This window comes from Manis pentadactyla, chromosome 11, assembly GCF_030020395.1.
Source record: "Manis pentadactyla isolate mManPen7 chromosome 11, mManPen7.hap1, whole genome shotgun sequence".
NCBI lineage: Eukaryota > Metazoa > Chordata > Mammalia > Pholidota > Manidae > Manis > Manis pentadactyla.
This window is the reverse complement of record NC_080029.1, coordinates 31,085,016-31,105,164: the sequence shown is the minus strand read 5'-3', so window position 1 is coordinate 31,105,164 and position 20,149 is coordinate 31,085,016. Positions and strand designations below refer to the sequence as shown.

General features: G+C 36.3%; 1 protein-coding gene across 2 annotated transcripts; it reads right to left on the bottom strand.

Annotated features, from left to right (window-relative positions):
• Window positions 1-1,740: 1,740 nt before the first annotated feature.
• Window positions 1,741-19,760, bottom strand: MED6 (mediator complex subunit 6). Of its 2 annotated transcripts, XM_036913334.2 has the most exons (8): window positions 19,620-19,760; window positions 15,814-15,973; window positions 14,626-14,717; window positions 12,610-12,692; window positions 12,188-12,296; window positions 11,316-11,431; window positions 2,724-2,751; window positions 1,741-2,095 (listed from the first exon to the last, which is right to left on the bottom strand). In XM_036913334.2, the coding sequence occupies exons 1-8, from the start codon at window positions 19,639-19,641 to the stop codon at window positions 1,965-1,967; spliced, it is 741 nt and encodes a 246-aa protein (XP_036769229.1). In that variant the 5' UTR covers window positions 19,642-19,760; the 3' UTR covers window positions 1,741-1,964. The 2 variants fall into 2 exon arrangements, with proteins under 2 accessions (XP_036769229.1, XP_036769232.1); XM_036913337.2 differs by lacking the exon at window positions 2,724-2,751.
• Window positions 19,761-20,149: the final 389 nt, after the last annotated feature.

Below are 20,149 nucleotides of genomic sequence, written 5' to 3'. Positions count from 1 at the left end.
AAATGAGTAGAGGAGAAAGGAAAGCTCTTCTTTATAGAAGAGAGTCAACTAATAAACACAGAAAGAATGACAAAATCAGGAAAATCACCATTTGGCAACCATCATCGTAATAAATGATTCAGGTGTGAATTATCAACAGATGCCAGCTAGTGAGTAAAAGTTGGAGGAACAAGTTATTCACAGAGCCTCAAACTATTTCCCCCACAAGCTACCCATAAATTACAAAAGGAAAAATAGTAACCTTACAGTAAAGTAACCTGACAGACACTACCTTAACCAAGTGATCAAAATTAACATCACTATAAATGGGGCAAACTGATAGCATGTGCCTCCAGAAGCATCTTTTCCTTGGAATTCACGACAAAAGTGTATAAGGCAAATATGATCATGAAAAATCTATCAAACAAATCCAAACTGAAAGACATTCAGCAAAATAACTGGCCTAAACTCTCTAAATTATCAGGTCATGAAAAACAAGGAAGATTAAGGAACTGTTTCAGATTAAAGCAAATTAAAGAGACAGGATAACTAAATCCACTGCATAATTCATATTCTTTTGTTGTAAATGACATTCTTGACACCACTGGCAGATATGAGTAAGATCTACAAATTAGATAATAGTACCATACCAGCTTAATTTGGTAACTGTACTGTGATAATTTACTATGTAAAATAATGTCTTTGATTTTAGGAAATGCACACTGAAGTACTCAGGGGAAACTGGCATCATGAGTGCAACTGACTCTCAAAAAAATAAAAGATATATATACATATACACACAGAGAGAAAACAGCAATTGACAGCAAGAGTTAGGGAAAGAGAGAAAAGGGATTAAAGAATAAAACAAATACGGGAAAATGTAATATGTGGGGAATTTTGGCAAAAGGCATATACGTAGGAATTCTTCCAACTCCTCTTACAACTGTTCTGTAAGCCTGATATTAGGTCAAACTACAGCTAAAAGAAACATATTACACAATACAGAAAATCAGACATTTCATAAAAGCAAAAATCAAAGATGAGAAATTCAACCACTTAACTAGCAAAAAAATACTCTGAGGAGTATTCCAGAGTATTCTGGAGAATTTAGTATTTCCATACTTTGTTATTTGAGTGATAGCCGGTCCAAACCTTTTGTAAAAAAACAACTTAACAATGCAGACTAAAAGCAAAAAAATAATGTACAGAGTCTAGTGACTCTACTGTAGGAACTCTATCTTAAGGAAGTAAATACTAACTACTGAAAAGTCATTACATACAATCTTATTTATAATATATATACATACTACAACCTTATTCAAAATAATGTAAAATGGGAAGAACCAAATTAGAATACAGGAACAATTTAAGAAAACAGGTATCTAATCACTCACAGCAATTATTCAGTCACTAAAATAAACAATCTATGAAAACTAAGTAAACATGGAGAAGCACTTCCAACAGACATAATATGATAAAGTAAAAGTGTATCAACAGAATAATGACAAACTGTGGTTTTAAAAATACACAGAGAAAATAAAGACAAAATTCACAACACTTATATTTTCAGGGTGATGGTATTAATGAGTGAGGTTTTTTCTTTACTTTTAAATTCTAAGTTTATTATTTGAATACTGAGAAATATGAAACTAACAAAAGAAAATAAGCTTAGTTACTACTTTACCATGTATACTTTGTGTTTACAAAGTGCATCTGGAAATATTTCAGAGTGAAATAAGAGAGAAAAAGGTCATGATAAAATAACTTATACATATATCTTTATTTTTAGACAAATACAGCAATACACATGTAAGTGAGGAGACTGCTTAAGTTCGGTAGGGGAACGGTTACCTTAAATCCTTTAAGAATAAGCACATTCTATACAAATGAGAAGGCTGTCTCAAAGAACTTCAAAGTTAGAAAGCCTATCACAGTAATGAGGTATAATGAAGAGGAGTCTTGCAAGCTTCTCTCTTGTCCAATACTCACTGAAGTCTCATTCGTTTTTCAGGAGGGCCTTTAGTGCTCACTGTCTGTTGGACGTTCTTTGTGGTCTCCTTCTCTTCGGACTTTACAGTTTCTGGCACAGGTTCTGCCTCTTTCTTTGTCTGATCCACTAGACATCAAAAACAGGTATTTTTTGGAGGGTGAGGAAGGTGGAAGGATGAGATCAATTTGGACAACAGTTCATGTGAATGGTTCAGACTCCTTCAAATTTATTCATAACTGCTTATTTCAAGCTCTAACTTTAGATGATTCATCAGGCAGCAGTTGAAGAACCTATTTACAAACCTAAAAACCTTATAACCCAAGCAAATTTGTGACATCAGACCAAAAAAAAAAGCCATGACATTTAAATAATACATTAGGCATAAATAAGATATGTAATTATTCTATCCCAGGTTTAACAGACAGTTCAATACCTGTTTTTCAATTATGAAACAGAAGGTCTTTTTAACAGTAAGATCTGAACTAAAAATGACCTCAAATCTCCTTGGATTCTCCATGCCTCCTCAATACCTACTCTTATCACTCCAATTAATCTTTTACATACTAGTATCACTACCCACAGTAGCACCATCTTTTGTCAGTTCAAGCAATCTCAAAGTTTAAGAATAACAAACTACCATGGGAGAGTCTAGAAGGACAAAATGACCACAGTTCATCTCATATGCTCTGTTACTGAGTTAAACAAGCTGTTTGGTCTTAATTCATGCTCAATAAGAATATCAGATGAACCATACCTGGGACTGGCTTTTCTCCAGACTTTTGCTGTAATTTAAAAAAAAGGTGGAGGGGGAGAAGAAAACAAGGCAGTTAGCAAGGTTTTCTTCTTCTTGAATTCCTAATTCTTATTAAAATTATACCTTTATTGAAATTAAATTATAAAGGACTTCATGAAGAGGAATTAATTCATGTACCATTAGAAGTAAATTTATCATTTTCTTATTCCCCTGTTCAAGAAAAAACAAGTCAAACTTAAAAAAAAACTTGAACATATACAAAACCCTGCACCCAGACTACAATGCTTTATAAAAAGTAGCTAAGCAGAATACAATGGGAAGGAATAATGGAGCCTTTCAAGATTCCAGAGGCTTATTTACTATAGGATATGAGCTACAAGAAAAGCAGAATGAATTTTGGCTAAACACTCTGACTTAAAGTTCGCAGATATGGGAAGTATGGAAAAAGTATTTTTCCATGAATGCAAGTAAGGTTTCCGATGAGTGTACTATTAAAAATCAAAGTGCAGGGAAAAATGATGGGGGCACTAGGAGTCATGAACAAGATCAGACCGTCCATTCTGGAAAGCAGTTTTACTCGATTGGGCTCTGTCGTCCTCCTTTTCCTATTACCCAGGTTAAATGCCTTAAAGCAGCTTCCTCCTCCTCCTCCTCCTCCACAAGGCTACCTACCTACCCCTCACCTACAGCCAATGACTCTGCATCCTATGTTTAAAAGAAACAAAGGATGTCAATGCCCCAAGTTCTCTCTCACCTACCTTCAAATTTATTATACCTTTACATACATAACATATACACACACAAATACCTTTATATACTTCCCTGCCATCTCAGAAGTGTTCTCTTCGTTTTAAGGTTAATGCCTAACTTTGTTTCCTGAATTTCTTTTTGAATTTAAATGCCCTCCCTGAGCTTTTTTATCTATTCCTATGACTACACACTACATAATTTTCTGGTATCACACATTCCAGACTGATGTTGCCAGCTGCCTACTAGTCCACTTCAACTGCAAGTCTGGGGAGTTCTTATACTTAGTAAGACCAAAGCTGAGCTCCCTATTATTATCCATTGTGCAGAAAGGGCTAACATAGAAGGCCTGAGGGTGCTGTCCTGAGAAAGGTCAGCTTGCAAGGTTGGCCCTTGGCTAGTGACTAGGAATATGGATTTCAGGAGGGTTCCCACCAATCCCTAATTGATAATGGTGCTTTGTTATGCCTAGACTGTTGTACAAATCATCTTGGTTATGCTGAACACCTTTCTTCCTTCAAGGAACAAGCAATTTTGTATGTGCTAGAGAGTGCCTACATGATGAGTGCTGCTCCCCTCAAAAAAAGCAGACACCAAGTCTCTAATGTCTAATGGCCTTCCTTACAACATACATGCTGCTGCTTTTTTGTTTTGAGAAAAGTCTACTTTGTGTGACCCCCTCATGGGAAGGAGAAAATTAAGGAAGCCTGCACATGGATTCCTCCAGATTCCACTCAAAAATGTCTTTTTTCCTTATATCTGGCTGTACATCCTTACTATGTCACTGGAATAAATCCTGAGTCCTTCAAGCAAATATCCAAACATGGGGGTTATCATGGGAACTCCCAAAACAGCCACATTATCAAATCTTATGAACATGTTAAGACTTAAACATGTCTAAAGTAAGGGAAATAAATTATTTTTCTTACTTTAAAAGAGGACAGAAAATATATAGCATAACCCTGAGGAAGTGAGAAATTGCAAGGGCATATATTTACACAGCTAGTCCTGAAATCATTTGAACTATATAGGACACTGGATTATAACTAGACATTGGAAAAATGTCTTTATCTACCCAATGCACACTAGTATTTTCTAGTGAATACTGTCAGAAAAACTAGTAGAATGTGGTATGAGATGGAAAACTTACAATGGGGGTTCTTTCTCCTTTCTGAAAAAATTTAATCAAGTAAAATTGGGGTAAACCTAGCTGAATATCTTACAATATTCTAACTTCTGAAAACAGCACTAAAAAGACATTCATCACAAAGGGCTCAGAGGACCTGAACTCCCATTACCGCAGTATTAGAGTAACTTTCAGTAGTATCAAGAATTAAAATATGGAGAAAGAAACTTCAAAGAAACAGACAGAACTTTTCCAATATTCTCCTGAGCACTCATCATAGGGGAAATATCCCTGGGATCCAAAAGCTCAACTGTTAAATACAATGGATAAGGAAGCAAGTCCTGAACTAAAAATGGTTCTGCAAGACACAAGAGGTAAACAGGAGTTCACGGGAGACTTCAAGTAAACCAAGAGTCTATTTTCTTCTCTAGATCTGAAGAGAAACATTTTGGGTAGAGGAGCAAAGATTATTTCTCTAGAAAGCCATCTTTCTCCCAGTTCTGACATACTCTCTCTGAGAGCTGGCTTTTGGCCCTTAGAGAGTTAAAAGAAAGGTGAGGTTCTAGAAAATGACATGTGACTATGACCAAGCTTTTAAAACAAAATGTAAAAAACTCATTCAAACAATATAAAGTCTTCAACCTGCTTCAATAACTGGGAGGAAGTTGGGGAAGACATAAAATAAGATTGGCTATGATTAATCACTGCTGAAGCAGGGTGATGTGTACATTGGGGATTTCATTTTTAATTATTCTCTCTACTTTTATATATTTTAAGTTTCCTTAACTTTCCACACGGTAGTTTTTTGTTTTCAGATTCAGAGAGTCTTTGAACTTTCTACATCATCCAGCATAAATCACCAGGATAGTATAGTGTATGGGATTCAAGGAAGGACCCCTAATGAGAAAAAAGTAGCAGTGAGGCATCTGGACTATGCTGGAACCCAAAAACACAAGTAAGCTACTAAATGTTCCGGAGGTTGGTAAATGAAAACAGAACCCCTAACAACTGTATTTAAATCAAAATCTGTTTCTTTTCCTATATTCTGAGTTTCAGTTAATGACACCAAGCCTAAATCTAGGCCTGAAGCCTAAAAATTATCCTTAATGCCAATCTCTCCAAATCCAACCACCAAGTTTAGGTGATCCTAAATCTGAAATATGTCTTGAATCCGTCTCCTCCCTATCTATGGCCACAAGATTAATTCAAGCTTCCCAAAACCTTAACTTCCCTGGCTACAAACATCATACTTTCCTAAGCAAAATCTACATTGTTATTGGTTATCTTCCTAAAACACAAAACTGTATTACTTCCTTGCAAGTATGTTTTAAACATTTTAATGGGTTTCTATGCCATCATCACTAATTCTCAGCTTGTCAGTGATGAGGGTACAGAAGATGAGGTAGACGATTTCCAGTATAGTTCAAGAGAGTGAGTATTTGAAAAACATACAAAATTGTCCATGCTTTTGTTTGTCTTTAGTGATGATAGCTATTGTTTTAACATTTCAAATAACTTTAATACCTCTGGAAACCTGTTATGTTTATGGGAAATAGGTTATGGGGAATGGGTTATGGGTTTAAAATAGCAAATAAACACAAGACTACAGAATTAACCATAACTCCTTTGTAAAGCATACAAATTTTCTCAATCTGACTGTAATCGATCTTCTAAATCTCATATTCCAATACTCCTCCCCTCCATAAACACAGTGTAAACATTCATAATATCTTGGGGGTTTTTTCCTACATAATTGAGATATAATTTATATACAAAAAACTGCATATACTTAACATATACAATCAGATGAGTTTGGACATATAAAGACATGTGTGATGCCATCAGAAAATCAGGGTAATAAAGATACCCATCACCACCAAAAGATTCCTTAGGTTCTCCTTTGGTTTTTTGGTGTGCTAAGAACACTCAACATGAGACCCACTCTCTTATAAAGTTCTTTTTTTAACTATAGGCACTACACTGTACAGCAGACCTCTAGAACTTATCTTGTGTAACAGTAACTTTATATCTACTTAAAAACTCCCTATTTCCTTTCCCACTTCCTCCATCCCTCTGACAACCACCATAATATTTTCTGCATCTAAAAGTTTGTTCTAGATACCTCATATAAGTTGTATCATACAGTATTCATCCTCCTGTGACTGTCTTATTTCACTTAATGTATCTTCCAGGTCCATCCATGATACCACAAATGGTATGATTTTCTTCTTTTTTAAAGCTGAATAATACTCCACTGTATGTGCATACCACAATTTCTTTATTCATTAATCTGTTGATGGACATTTTGGTATTCCATGCCTTGGCTATTGTGAATAATGCTGCAATAAATGTGGGAGTGCAGCTGTCTCAGATTTCAAGCCATATTACAAAGCTACAGTAATCAAAACAGTACGGTATTGGCATTAAAACAGAGATATACATCTATGGAACAGGGGAGCCCAAAAATAAATCCATGCATACAGGGTCAATTAATTTACAACAAAAGGCCAAGAATATACAATCAGGAAAGGAAGGTCTCTTCAATAAATGGTACTTAGAAAACTGGGCAGGCACAAGCAAAATAATGAAATTAGGCAACTATATAACATCACATATAAAAATTAACTCAAAAATGGATTAAAGACTTAAACATGAGACCCAAAACCATAAAACTCCTAGAAGAAAATACCCAAGTTTCCTGACATTAGTCTTGTTATTTTTTTAATTTGACACAAAAACAAATGAATCAAAAACAAAAGAAAAACAAGTGGGACTACATCAAATTAAAAAGCTCCTGCACAGCGAAGGAAAAGTCAAACTACTGAATGGGAATAGATATTTGCAAACCATTTATCTGACAAGGGGTTAATAATCCAAAATATGTGAAGAACTCATACAACTCAAAAGCAAAACAAAAAAACCCAAACAAATAGTTGAAAAAACAGGCAGAAGAAATGAATAAACATTCTTCCAAAGACATACAAATGGACAACAGGTATATGAAACGTGCTCACCATCACTAATCATCAAGGAAATGCAAATCAAAAGCACAATGAGATTTCTCTTCACACTTGTTAGAATAGTTGTCATTAAAAACAAGTGTTGGTGAGGATGTAGAGAAAAGGAAACCCTTGTTGGTAAGAATGTAAACTGGTACAGCCACTATGGAATACAGTATAGAGGTTCCTCAAAAAATTAAAAATAGAACTATTGTATGATCCAGCAATCCTACTGAGGTATTTATCCAAAGCATTATTTACAATAGCCAAAATATAAAAAAAACTTACATATCCATCAACAGATGAATGAATAAAGATGTGGTGTATATATAAGCACACATACACGCAATGGAGTATTATTCAGCCATGAGAAATAAGGAATCCTGCCATTTGCAAGAAATGGATGAACCCTGAGGGCATTATGCAAAGTGAAATAAGTTAGAGAAATACTGTATGATATCATTTATATGTGAAATCCAAAAGGCCAAACTCACAGAGAGTAAGTGATAGTTATCAGCAGCAGGAGCAGGGGATAAGGAGACGTTGATGAAAGGGTACAAGTATCCAATTATAAGATGAGTAAGTTCTGGAATCTCATGTACAACATGGTGATTATAATATTATATACTTGAAAGTTGCTAAAAGCAAATCTTAAATGATCTTACCATAAATAAGAAATGGTAATTATGTGATATGATGGAAGTGTTAGATAATACTATGGTAGTAATCATTTTGCAACATGTAAATGTATCAAATCATCACATCATACACCTTAAACTCATACAATGTTGTATGCCAATTTTATCTCAATAAAGCTAGAAACAAAAAATTTATTCCTAAGGTCTTTTTGTTGATGCTACTGCAAATGGGACTTGTTTTCTTAATATCCCTTCCAGATAGTTTATTAGTATACAAAAATGCAACATATTTTGAGTTGATTTTGCATCTTGCAACTTTATTGAATTCATTGATGAGATCTAATGTTTTTTTATTGGGATATTTAGTGTTTGGTATGTATAAGATCCTGTCATTAGCAAACAAGAGACAATTTTACTTCTTCTTTTCCTATTTGGATGCCTTTTGTTTTCTTGCCTAATTTCTCTAGCTAGGACTTCCATACTATGTTGAACAGAAGTGTGGAGTGAACAGACTAGTCTTATTCCGTAATTAGAGGAAAATCTTTGTATTATTTCACCACTGAGTATGATGATCACCACAGATTTGTCATGTATGGCCTTTATTATGTTGATGTACATTCTTCATGTAGCTAGTTTTTCTTAGTGTTTTTATCATAAAAGGGTACTTCTCCATTTATTGAGTGATCAAATGATTTTTATCCTTCATTCTGATGTGATGAATCACATTGACTAATTTCAGTATATTGAACCATCCTTGCATTCCAGGGATGAATTCCACTTGATCATGATGTATGATCTTTTTAATATGCTGCTGGATTCAGTTTGTCAGTATTTCATTGAGAATTTTTACATCTATGTTCATAAAAGGTACTGGACTATAATTTCTTTTCTTATAGCATATTTGTCTATCTTTGGTATCAGAGTAATGCTGGCATCATAAAACGAATCTAGATGGAAGTGTTCTCTTCAATTCTTTTGCAAGAGTTTGAAAAGGATTGGTGTTAATTCTCTTTAAATGTTTGGCAGAATTCACCTATGACGTCATCTGGTCCTAAACTTTTTGCTGGAAGATTTGTGATTAGTGATTCAATTTCTTTATTCATTTTTAGTCTGTTCAGATTTTCTCTTTCTTCATGACTCAGTCTTGTAGATTATATGTTTGTAGTTATCCAATTCGTTGGCATGTAATTGTTTATAATACTCTCTTATCCTTTTGTTTCTGTGGCATCAGTTTTAATGTCACTTTCATTTCTAATTTTATCTGAGTCTTTCCTCTTTTTTCTGTTAGTCTAGCTAAAAGTTTGTTAATCTTTTCAAAACACCAACTCATAGTTTTAGTGATTTTTTTTCTATTTTTCAAGGCTCTACTTCATTTATTTTTGCTAATCTTCATGATTCCTTTCCTTCTGCTAACTTATATGTGGAAATTAAACATCCTCCCAACCAATCAATGAGTTGAAGAAGATATCAAAAGAGAAATCAGAAATTATCTGGAGAGAAATTAAAATAAAAACAATATACCAAAACTTACAAGATGAAGCAAAAGCAGTACTAAGTTTACAGCAATCAGTGGCTACTTTAAAAAGAAAGTTCTCAAACAATCTAACTATACACCTCAAGGAACCAGAAAAAGAAACTAAAGATTTTCTGGTTTCTGAGTATATATTCATTAATACTTTATGTTTCTGGTTTTGCATTTCTAGTCCCATTTTCTAGATCAGTACTGGCCAAAAGAAAATATATGTGAACCACAAATGCAAGCTAGTAATGATTTTTTTCAAAAAGAAACAGGTAATTTTATTATACTATAACCAAACACACCTAAAATATATATTAACATTTAATCAACATTTTTAATTACTGATATATTTTACTTTTTTTTTTGTACTAAGTCTTTGAAGACAGTATGTATTCTACACTTATATCAAAATCCAATTTGGACTAGCTATGTTTCAAATGCTCAACAGTCACATGTGCCTAATGGCTACTGTACTGTGCAGGTCTAAATGTTCTTTCCCCAGCCTCACTAGTATATACTATGTACTCAATGAATTGTCAAACACACCTAACTTCGTACACTCTGTAGTGATTACTCATCACCTTATGTAAGCTATAATTCATTCATTTATTTATTTAACAGACACTGTTTCATCTTCAAGTACCATTCACGGGATTTCTCCAACCTGGCTTTCCTGTCCAAAGTTCCAACTGTGTCCTCTGCTCCCTTCACTTCCACATCACCATCCCAAAAGCACATACATCATACAATCGAATCAGAGAAAAGGGAAGGGGATGCCTGTTCTAAAGTCATATTCTGGTATGAAAAATGTTATTTAATCTAAAACTACCTTTGAAAATCTCTTAAATAGGGTCCCACCAGAAGAAAAATAGTATTACCTTGTATGTACACAGCCCTGTAAAGATCATCTGTAAAACTGAGAATTATCATAACAACAATGGTTACATATATTCTATCTCATTCGACTTCAAAAATGTACTCAGTAGAAAGGCAGGTGGATTTGCTATTGCTGTTGGAACCTCCCCAAAATAACTTAATGGAATTCATATAATTTAAACACCATAAGATGTACCTCCATTAATTATTACTCCTGCCTCCTCCATTTATCATACCAAACCCTTGACATCAAATCTACTCTTTTTGTTAGAAAAGTTTTATCATTTTTAAACGATTATATGTCCACTATTTTAGGCTGGAAGGCAGCACACAGAGCAAAAACAGAATGAGTTTCATATTCTAGTTTTGTTACCACCTATAACACTTTCAGCAACCTTTTGAATGAGAATACTACCTCCATACAGTCCTCACAGTTTGTGAAGATTCATTGAGGGATTCAACTAAAGAGCACAGAATAGTGTTCATTCCATTCCTTTACCCACTTGGGTAATTCCTTTATCCACTTCATCCACTGTTTTTGAAAACCTTTCCAATGATTTAGAGATCACTTTTTAACTAATGAGAAAAATTACTATTTTTAAATTGCAACTGAAAAAGCTATCAATTAAAAGTAAATATGCCAGGAAAAAGCATCAAATCAAAACTAACCACACACATTTTCATTACCTGCACAAATTTGGGTGGAAATTTTTGTCTAAGGTCTAAGAGTAAAGCGTCCACACGTTGTCTCTGGAAAATAGAGCTTGGTTCTTCTTTCCTTTTGGCTTTAGGTTTGACTTTATCTATTAAAATATGAAGTCCACATCAAAACATTGCCTAATTAAGTTTGGTGTCCCATATTTTACAAATTTTTGTCCACCATGAATAGAATTAAACTTTGTTTTAATGGTTATTATTCCAAAGCTAAAGCCCCAAGTGAGTTAAACATATTTAAAAAGCTGACAGGTCTTTTAAAGTTTTGCATTATTTAAATCACAAATTATAGGTTTGAAATTATCTTGTATATATTTAAGTGTATTAAATGGTCTTTTCTCACAAAACATAATAGGTGGAGAACAAGCAGGAGATCAGCAGCTGCAGAGACTACAGGACCTGGCATCATGACAGGCAATAACATGGAAAGATCAGAAACAGACTGGTCATCTGGAGATAGGGTTCTATGAGTGTTTCTCCTACTTTGAAGACCAAGGGGGACTCAGGTTTCAGATTTCAAGATAACTCAACAGTCAGGTACATAAGAAATATCATTACTCATTCCTCATCACTGATTTCCTCTATGTGTTTCAAATATTTTAAAACCTTGAATCAACTTTTCAAAGATTACCAGTTATCTAACAGATAAAAATGTATATCTGTTTCTATTGGAAAGTTATTATTACCAGGAGTTACATAAATAACAGCCATGACATTCTACGAAGAATCTTCCTTATGGAAAAGTACAACAACCTAAAATCATCAATAACTGTTTCCCCAAAGAAAACAGCTTCATTCTCAGAGCACCAAAAAGTGTTTTACGCGGGTCTAGGTGCCCTACATACCTTGCTCTTCATGATCTTTAAAGTGCCACCAATATCCTTTGGAAGGATGATATCGACAGTATGACATAGCTTCATCAAAAGCTGACTGAATGCCATGCACTGCAGTAAGCTTGTAAAGAGAAAATGAATTCTGAATTTCTCATTAGATCAACCACAATCTCCAAAGTAAATACTCAAAAAATATTACATATGCAAAGACAGTAATTTCCTCTTTTTTCAAAACCTAAATCACTACATAGCTGGGACTATGGTATATACTTTTAACATGGAGTTGGCCCACAGTAACCAATGCTCAAGACATTGTAATAGTCAATACTTTATACCAACTTACACAAGAGAGAGGAGCTACTGTTTAATTCTTGGAAGCAAGGTAGCTCAATTACAAGTTTTCTTCAGTGTTTAAAGAATGTGAAGACACTTACCGCTCTAGAGTTTATAACTGATCCCAAGTCTGGTGCCTGATAGATCACTCCAGCAATGATATAGTAATCAGCCAGTGGGATAACTAATGCAGTAAAAACAGTAGTAATAATAATGAATATAACTATGCACATAAACTGCTAAATCAGATTTCCACATAAGAACAACTGAAATTTGACATTTTCTCATATTAAAGACAGGGTTTGGCAATGCCTACTTTACTGGCAAACAGCCACACTCATTCATTTACATTATCATCTAAAGCTGCTATGGTACTAGTTGAGTAGCTGTCATATATACCATGATGCTCACAAAGCCTAAAATATTTACTCTCTGGACCTTCACTGAGAAAGTTTACCAACTCTTGCCCTATAGCAGTGCTTCTCAAACTTTAATGTGCATCTGTATCACCCGAGGATCTTACTAAAATCACACTCTTACTCAGTAGGGATAGTGCATTTCTAACAAGTTCCCAAGTGGTCCAATGCTACCCTCAGTCAACTACACTTTGGGTAGTAAGACCTTAGAGCAAGAGATTTAGAGCCCAGGTGAAGATATCAGAGGCACTGAACTTGCCTCTATGCCCCAGTGCTGGATCCTAAGGAATAAAACAACTGTTAGTGAGGCTGATGCCATCTTGTATAGCTACTGTACCTTGAACCCTCTCATCATGGAAATCCTGTCCCTGGTCTTGCCTTTGAACTCTAAGGTTATTTTTTTCTGAGCAGGGACTTTTGATTTTGAAACTAAATTTAGATTCTTGACTCCAGAACCACACTTCTTTAGCAAGTCATTCTGCAGAATCCATACCAGGGTGAACATTGTCCCTAAATGTCTTGATGAGGATATCTAATTAGGAGATGTAGCTGGTCACCTCTGGAATAGGTGACTAGCTCTTGATTCAAAATCAAATCTGAATTCTATAGTGTAAGTCCTAAATCAAGTTTTTGTTTGGTAATATAACCCAGATAAGACTTTTTGGTTGAATGCGTCATTGAGGATTCTCAATTGATCCTCTGAATTTGGTGCAACTACATCTACTATGTATCTTCTAACAGAATTAGACACAGTGAATGAAGATGAGAAAAAAAAGTTACTCAGGATGCTGGAGAGTTGGAATCCCAACAACTGTGCTCACAGGAAAAGGTGGCTTCAATGTGGTCAGTTGCTCTATTAGTGCTTGAAGAGTTGTCCACAGACATGTTAGAAGACTCCTAGTGTCTGCCTATGTCTAATGGAACGTGGCTTTTGAAAACAATTTCTACATGGTAAAGTTATACCTGCTGTACCAGTCTGCCTAGACAATTGGTTCAAACAATATGATTATAATGGAAACCTGATTTCCTTCTGAGAGCCTGGACTTATGGCAGGCAGAGGACGTCTATATGATTAGCCCTCAATAAAAATTCTGGGCTCAGTCTCAAATGGACTTCCCTGAGCAGACATACTACACATACGGGGCTGCATTTCAGTGCCGGAGACAGGGTATACTTGGTGTTGCCCCTTGCAAGAAGGAAAGCACAGGAAGCTTACACATGGATTCCTATACCACACCATGTGATACAATTTTTTCCCTTACTGAGCTGTGTATTCTTATTGTGCTGCTGTAACAAATCTTAGGCATAACTATATGCTGAGTATGCTGAGTCCTCCTAGTAAATCATTGAACATATATGTGGTCTTGGGATCCCCAAAACAAAACCAAATCGAAAAAATTAGGCACATATAGCTCAGGAAATAAACCATGGTATTTAAAGAAGAAAATAACAGCAGAGAACTCCGCACTCTGGGAAACAGGGTAGAGCCATAAAGGGGCTGCCCCCTCGCCTGCCAGGCAACGCTCGTTCACAGGGATCCTGGTGCTAAACCATTTGTAGATGATCTGCTTCTGTGTCAGGGTTTCCTTAGTAGGAGAGCATCTCCCTCGCTGGAATCTATTAAGTCAGTCCATGACACAAGGGTGTTTAAAGAAAAAAGAGGAGAAAAAGAAAATAATGCCGGAAGTTTACACAGTTTACCTTGAGTAGGGGACTGCCGCTGTTGTTTCCGAACGATAAAAAGAATGGGCTCCTGAGCATGTAAAAGGATGTACTCTACTCCAACCATCTGACTGAAAACAAAACAGACATCTAGAAATCTGTAAGTGCCCTACGTATAGCAACATTGTAAACAGAATTAAAACTGTCTTTGATATTAAAAGCTGGCTGTTCAATAAAACTGAGTATTTAAAACTGAATATAAAACTAAAAAACTGTTCAATATTCTCAGGTAGGCAGAATACAGAGTACGATCTAGTTTTTAAACAACTAAATTTCTGTACAAAAATTCATGATGAACTTAAATCTTGAGTATTTTCAGTCATGAAAGTTTACTGAAGAGCCTACATTTCAAAAAGGCAACCAGAATACCATGTTGCTTCCGGATGAAGAGCTATAAATATATCTAAAATATAAAAACATACAGGAAGACTATACATCTTAACTATACGTGTCAACTATATATTTTATTCAACTAGAAAACATCAAAAACCTTCCTTTCCCCAACAATTTTTTGACCTGATAAATTGTATTTGAAAGCAATAGTAAGTTGTCTTAATAGCTGTAAATATTTGTCTCATAACAAAAGCTATTTAAAATACCATAAAGATTTAATTTATGTTAATGAACTCATTAAGTTAATGAACTCCCCCCACCTCAGTGTTCAGTTAACGTAAGAAAAACTGTATTACACAGTTGTTTTGGAAACTTTGATAATAGCAATATTTCTTAATTATTTAGCATCCTCACTCTAAAGAATCTTGCTTTGCATTTGGCTAAAATTTTATTTTCTTTACTTGTCAAAACAAGAAGAATCTACTATGAACCAGACTATGGTTGAAGACAACAAATCAGATGTACAGGAGACAATAAGCATGGTTACCTGGTTGAACATAACAATTGCATTGCTAAAACTGCTCATCAGATTTACATCTATAAAAAAACCTCAGAGCTGTATTTTAATTGGACAGTAATATATGAATAAAGAAAAGACTTCCAGGTTACAAGTGACTACTAATAATTCCTTTGCATGTCAAATCTATATAAACTCAAACAGAACTCCAGTTCTTCCAAAACTCCTACTCTGTATTTCATGACACACAGTTTAAAAGAACCACTCACTGCAAAATCCCTAACTAGCAAAGATGCTACCTTCTTCCAATAACTTACTTTAAGTGTTCTAATGTCAGCCTCTGCATTTTGACGACTTCATTATTACATGTCCTGTCGTAAAAAGGATTACTTCTTTCTGAAAAGTAATCCAAGACACTTCCACTGTTCAAAATGGGGATCCAGGAACTGTCAACCCAAGAGATCCCCAGCAGATTATCTACAGGAAAGAAACAAATTGATAAAGAATGAGAAAAAAGAAAAAAAAATCCAATCCAACAATATTTACCATGCATCTAATGTAGGAGGCACTATGAACATAAGGATGACATGGCTTCTATCTTATATACTCTTAGTCTAACAGAAGAGACAAGCATGCAAGAAAGCAATGACAACACAACACGCAAAGTGCTAAAATAAAGGTATGAATAACTGTCATGAAGCACAATGGAGGGAGCAGAATACGTTATCTGAGGGAAAAGGAATGATTTTTCGTGGAGTATGAAGGAGGTGAGTTTTAGCACTTTAAATTAAGTAAAGGTTCATGATGGAGAAAAGAAGAGCAAAGAACGCAGAGAGAATGCCATACAAAGTGGAAAAATAGCTATTATATGTTTAAAGAATAACCTAAGTGAAGAAGTGACAGGATTTGAAATCTACAAAGGTTTTTCAAAAACCTAGAAATCCTTTGTTTTATGTTGGCAACTAATGCAAAAATTTTCAAACAACATGCACACCAAAGAAAACACATCCATAGCTATTAGTTTGAGACCTCCCAATTAGGAGCACAGAAGTAAGTTAGGAAGCTATTATTATGGAGGAGATAATGATGTGAAAGTTAAGGAACAAATGAAAAGTAGAATGCCCTTAATTACAGCCATACCTATTTTAGAGTAGAAGTAAATCTCAACTTTTGCAAAAAGTAAAAAGAAAAAAGACAGAGTAAATAGCTAAGTAGCTTTAATTAATGGGCTTCTATTGGCTGCAATGATGTTTCATATCACTGGCTATACTAAATCCCACCTGGTGTAAGTCATGAACATCAAAATGCCTATATAATACTGGCTGGAAAAGGAAGAACTGAAAACTTGAACCTCTCCTAAACAGAAACTGCTTCTGGTATCTTTGAAGTGTAAGATTAAGAGGGTAGTAGGTGGCTGTGAAATAAAATGTAATTATCTGTCCCACTTAGAGACTATGTGTGACTACAGCTCCATAGAAAAAATACACCACCAAGTCAAGCCAACTCCAAGCACCTCTTAGCATCTCCACTGTTATCACCCTAAGTCCAAGCTACCTCCACATCTCCATGCAACACAGAAATGGCCTCCTAATTGGTCTCTCTAATTCCACCCTTGCTCTCCTACACTGTTCTCAGTAGCCAAGGAGATCCTAAGAAAAAGTAGGTCAGATTATGTTCATCACTTCTGTACAGAACTTTCCAGTGGCTCTCCAGTTTACTCAAAAGAAAAGCCAAAACCATACCATAGCCTGTAATCCCTGTATTATCAAGCCACCGATTACCTCTCTAACCTCATTTCCTTCCCACCTTCTCTCTCTCTCTCTCTCTCTGCTTCCACCATACTGTTCCTTTTAATGATATGTTCTTTAAAAAACTGTTCCTTGCTGTTCCTTTAACACATCAGACACACTCCCACCTTAAAGCCTTTGTAATAACACTAACAAATCTAAATAAAAAATATAACATTATGAAAGTTAAATATTTTTAAATAGTCTAAAGGACTAAATGTTTCTCTTTTTTATTCAGCAAGGAAGCACACTGACACAGCCCAAGTGCAGCTCTCTATCAGTAAGTGATGAAATTAGGCCCCTAAAACTCACTTATAATGAAAGACAAACATGTAAAAACATTATCCAGGAATGCTGAAGATCACTGAACATTTTGAGTAGCTATAAATGAGAACACATTTGTAGTAAGTGGGCTACACTCCTATTTAGCTACTAGTGCAGAAAAAAGAATCTCAAACTTGTCCCGTTAAAAATCAAGTATATACAAACAAAAACAGCCCTATATAGAAATGATTAGGAATACCATTATACATAAACATACTCTGAGGAAAGCCCTTTTTCTTTATGGGAGTGGGAGGGGGAGTGAGAGGGGTAAATTCAACCATGAACCTCAGCTTGCAACTAGGTACAAAAATTCACAATTTCTTAGGGAAAAGTACTACACAGTTCCAAACAGAAAGAAATCTATGTTGAGAGTTTCACACAAGTATAGGAAGTTTTGTGGGTCACCACCACAAGAGCAGGCTCTTTCACTCGAAGGAATTTTCCTCAGGAACTTCCATACCTCCTCCCAACAAGGTGGAATCTGGTCTGTTTCAAAGTAAGTTCTCACGCTTTCGCTGTTTTTTAATCGCCTTTCCGTTCACTCTTTGAAATCTCAGGGCACAATTTCTAAGTTTTTCTTTTTTTTTTTAACAAATTCCCTGAAACGTATTTGTGCTGAGAGTAGAATGTATGGCCTAATGCTACCGAGATCAAAATAATATTTAAGGGATGCACCTCCATATATTCAGATTCAACAAATATTTGAGTACCTTTACAGTTTAGCTGTGAAAAAGAAAGGACCCCTGCCCTCAGCTAATTGTTGGGTGTTCGATGGGAGGTATTCCAGGCTCAAAAATAAAACGTATATTAAAAAATCTTCCGGATTCATACACAGGGTTGCATGGGGCGCCATGTCCGGAATAAGGTAGCCTGCACGTCAAGTCCCAAAAAACAACTGAGACAGGGACCGTGGGTGTAGTCAGAGTAGGGTGAGGGCCTCCGGAAAAAGCAAGGCAGGATATTTGCAGTCACAGCAATGTAACTACATGCAAGGAAACCCCCTACTAAAACTCTGTGTTAAACATTCAGCTCTAGAGTCATTCTTCAGTGACATCAGTTGGTGTACCCCAGATAAAGAAGAGTAGCACATGTTTATTTTATGCTAATCATTTATAATCATGTGTAAGATTCACTTTAACATGCTAAACGGCCCAGGCCTATGTGCTGTCTTTCCTCCTTCAGACCTGTTTAACTGATTTTGTAAACTGGGCAAACTAATTTAGCATGCAAGCCCAGCCACAACACAGTAAAAGGCAAGAAGGATTCCACCTTAAAGATAGGATTGCACTTAACTTACTCTTTAGCAAACAATACCTCAGACCACCTTGGGGGCTGAGCAGGTGGCCTTGTTTCACATGCTCCCAGACCAAGATGCTGGTATCTCAGGGAGAAATCAACAGAGCAGTAAGTTACTTGTAACAAGTTAATTCTAAATATTCTAGGACCACTTAGTAAGTCCACACCCCTAAGCTTTTTTTCATGTTCTCGAAAAATCCTCATCTGCCTATAAAACCCCTAGACAAGGCACCACCCCGGACTCTCTTGTCCCCTCCTGGCGTGAGCTGGGAGCTCTGTCCTTTCACTTTATCTCTAAATAAAAGCCTGTACCTTGATCTCCTACCTTGAGTGTTTGTGAAGCTCATTCTTCGGCTTCGTGAACAAGAACGCCGGCATCAGAACCAAACCATGTCGGCTCACTAGCCTCTTCTCTGCCCAACGGCCGTTCCCTCACCAGACAGAAATGACCCCAATGTTGTTGTAGAGCTACGTACTGCAGGTCTGAGGGCTCAAAGCCCAGAGCTTCTCCCACCCCTCGATTTCCAAGCTTGAGACCCGTGAGGAGGCGGGGAAACTTGGCAAGTTTTCGCCAGATTCGAGCCTTAGGTTGTCCACAGAAAGGATTCACAGGGTGTTGGGAGACATCCCAAAAAAGACTGAACTCTGTCCCCGCGAGCTATAAAACCCTAAACCAGACCCCAGACAATCAGTAAACAGAGGATAACAGCAGTTACCTCGAATATCCACAGCGGCCATAACTCCAGAATCCCTCGCGGGTTCTTTTTCCGGCGCAGAATAAACGCATCAACCATAACGACGGAAGTGGCGGGTTGCACATCGCAGGGATGGAGAGTGGGAACGCCAATAGGGGAGGAGACTGCGAAGCCCGGAAGAGGACACTGAAGGGGAGTAGGCGGGGAGAACAGGGGCGGGGCGTGGAGGGGCGTGGGCGGGGCCGGGAGGAAAGAGGGAGAGAGGGGCGGGGCGGAGAGGTCCTCCCCCAAGGAAGGAAGAAGGGAGGCGCGGCGCACTACAGTAAAGTAAATTTGGCCTCCGAGGGAAAAAAATGAGCGGATCCCTGCCCTACATGCACCACTGAGGGATTCGAAAATTCGTTAAAAAAAAAAAAATGTTGATTATGCAGAGTTGAGGGTGGGAGCATCTTCAGTTTTTTTTTTACAAGCTCCCTCAGGTGTATGTGATGAACTGTTAGATTTAGGAGCTATTGGTCATTCTGTTTTTCATCCTGCCTTAAGTGTGGGGA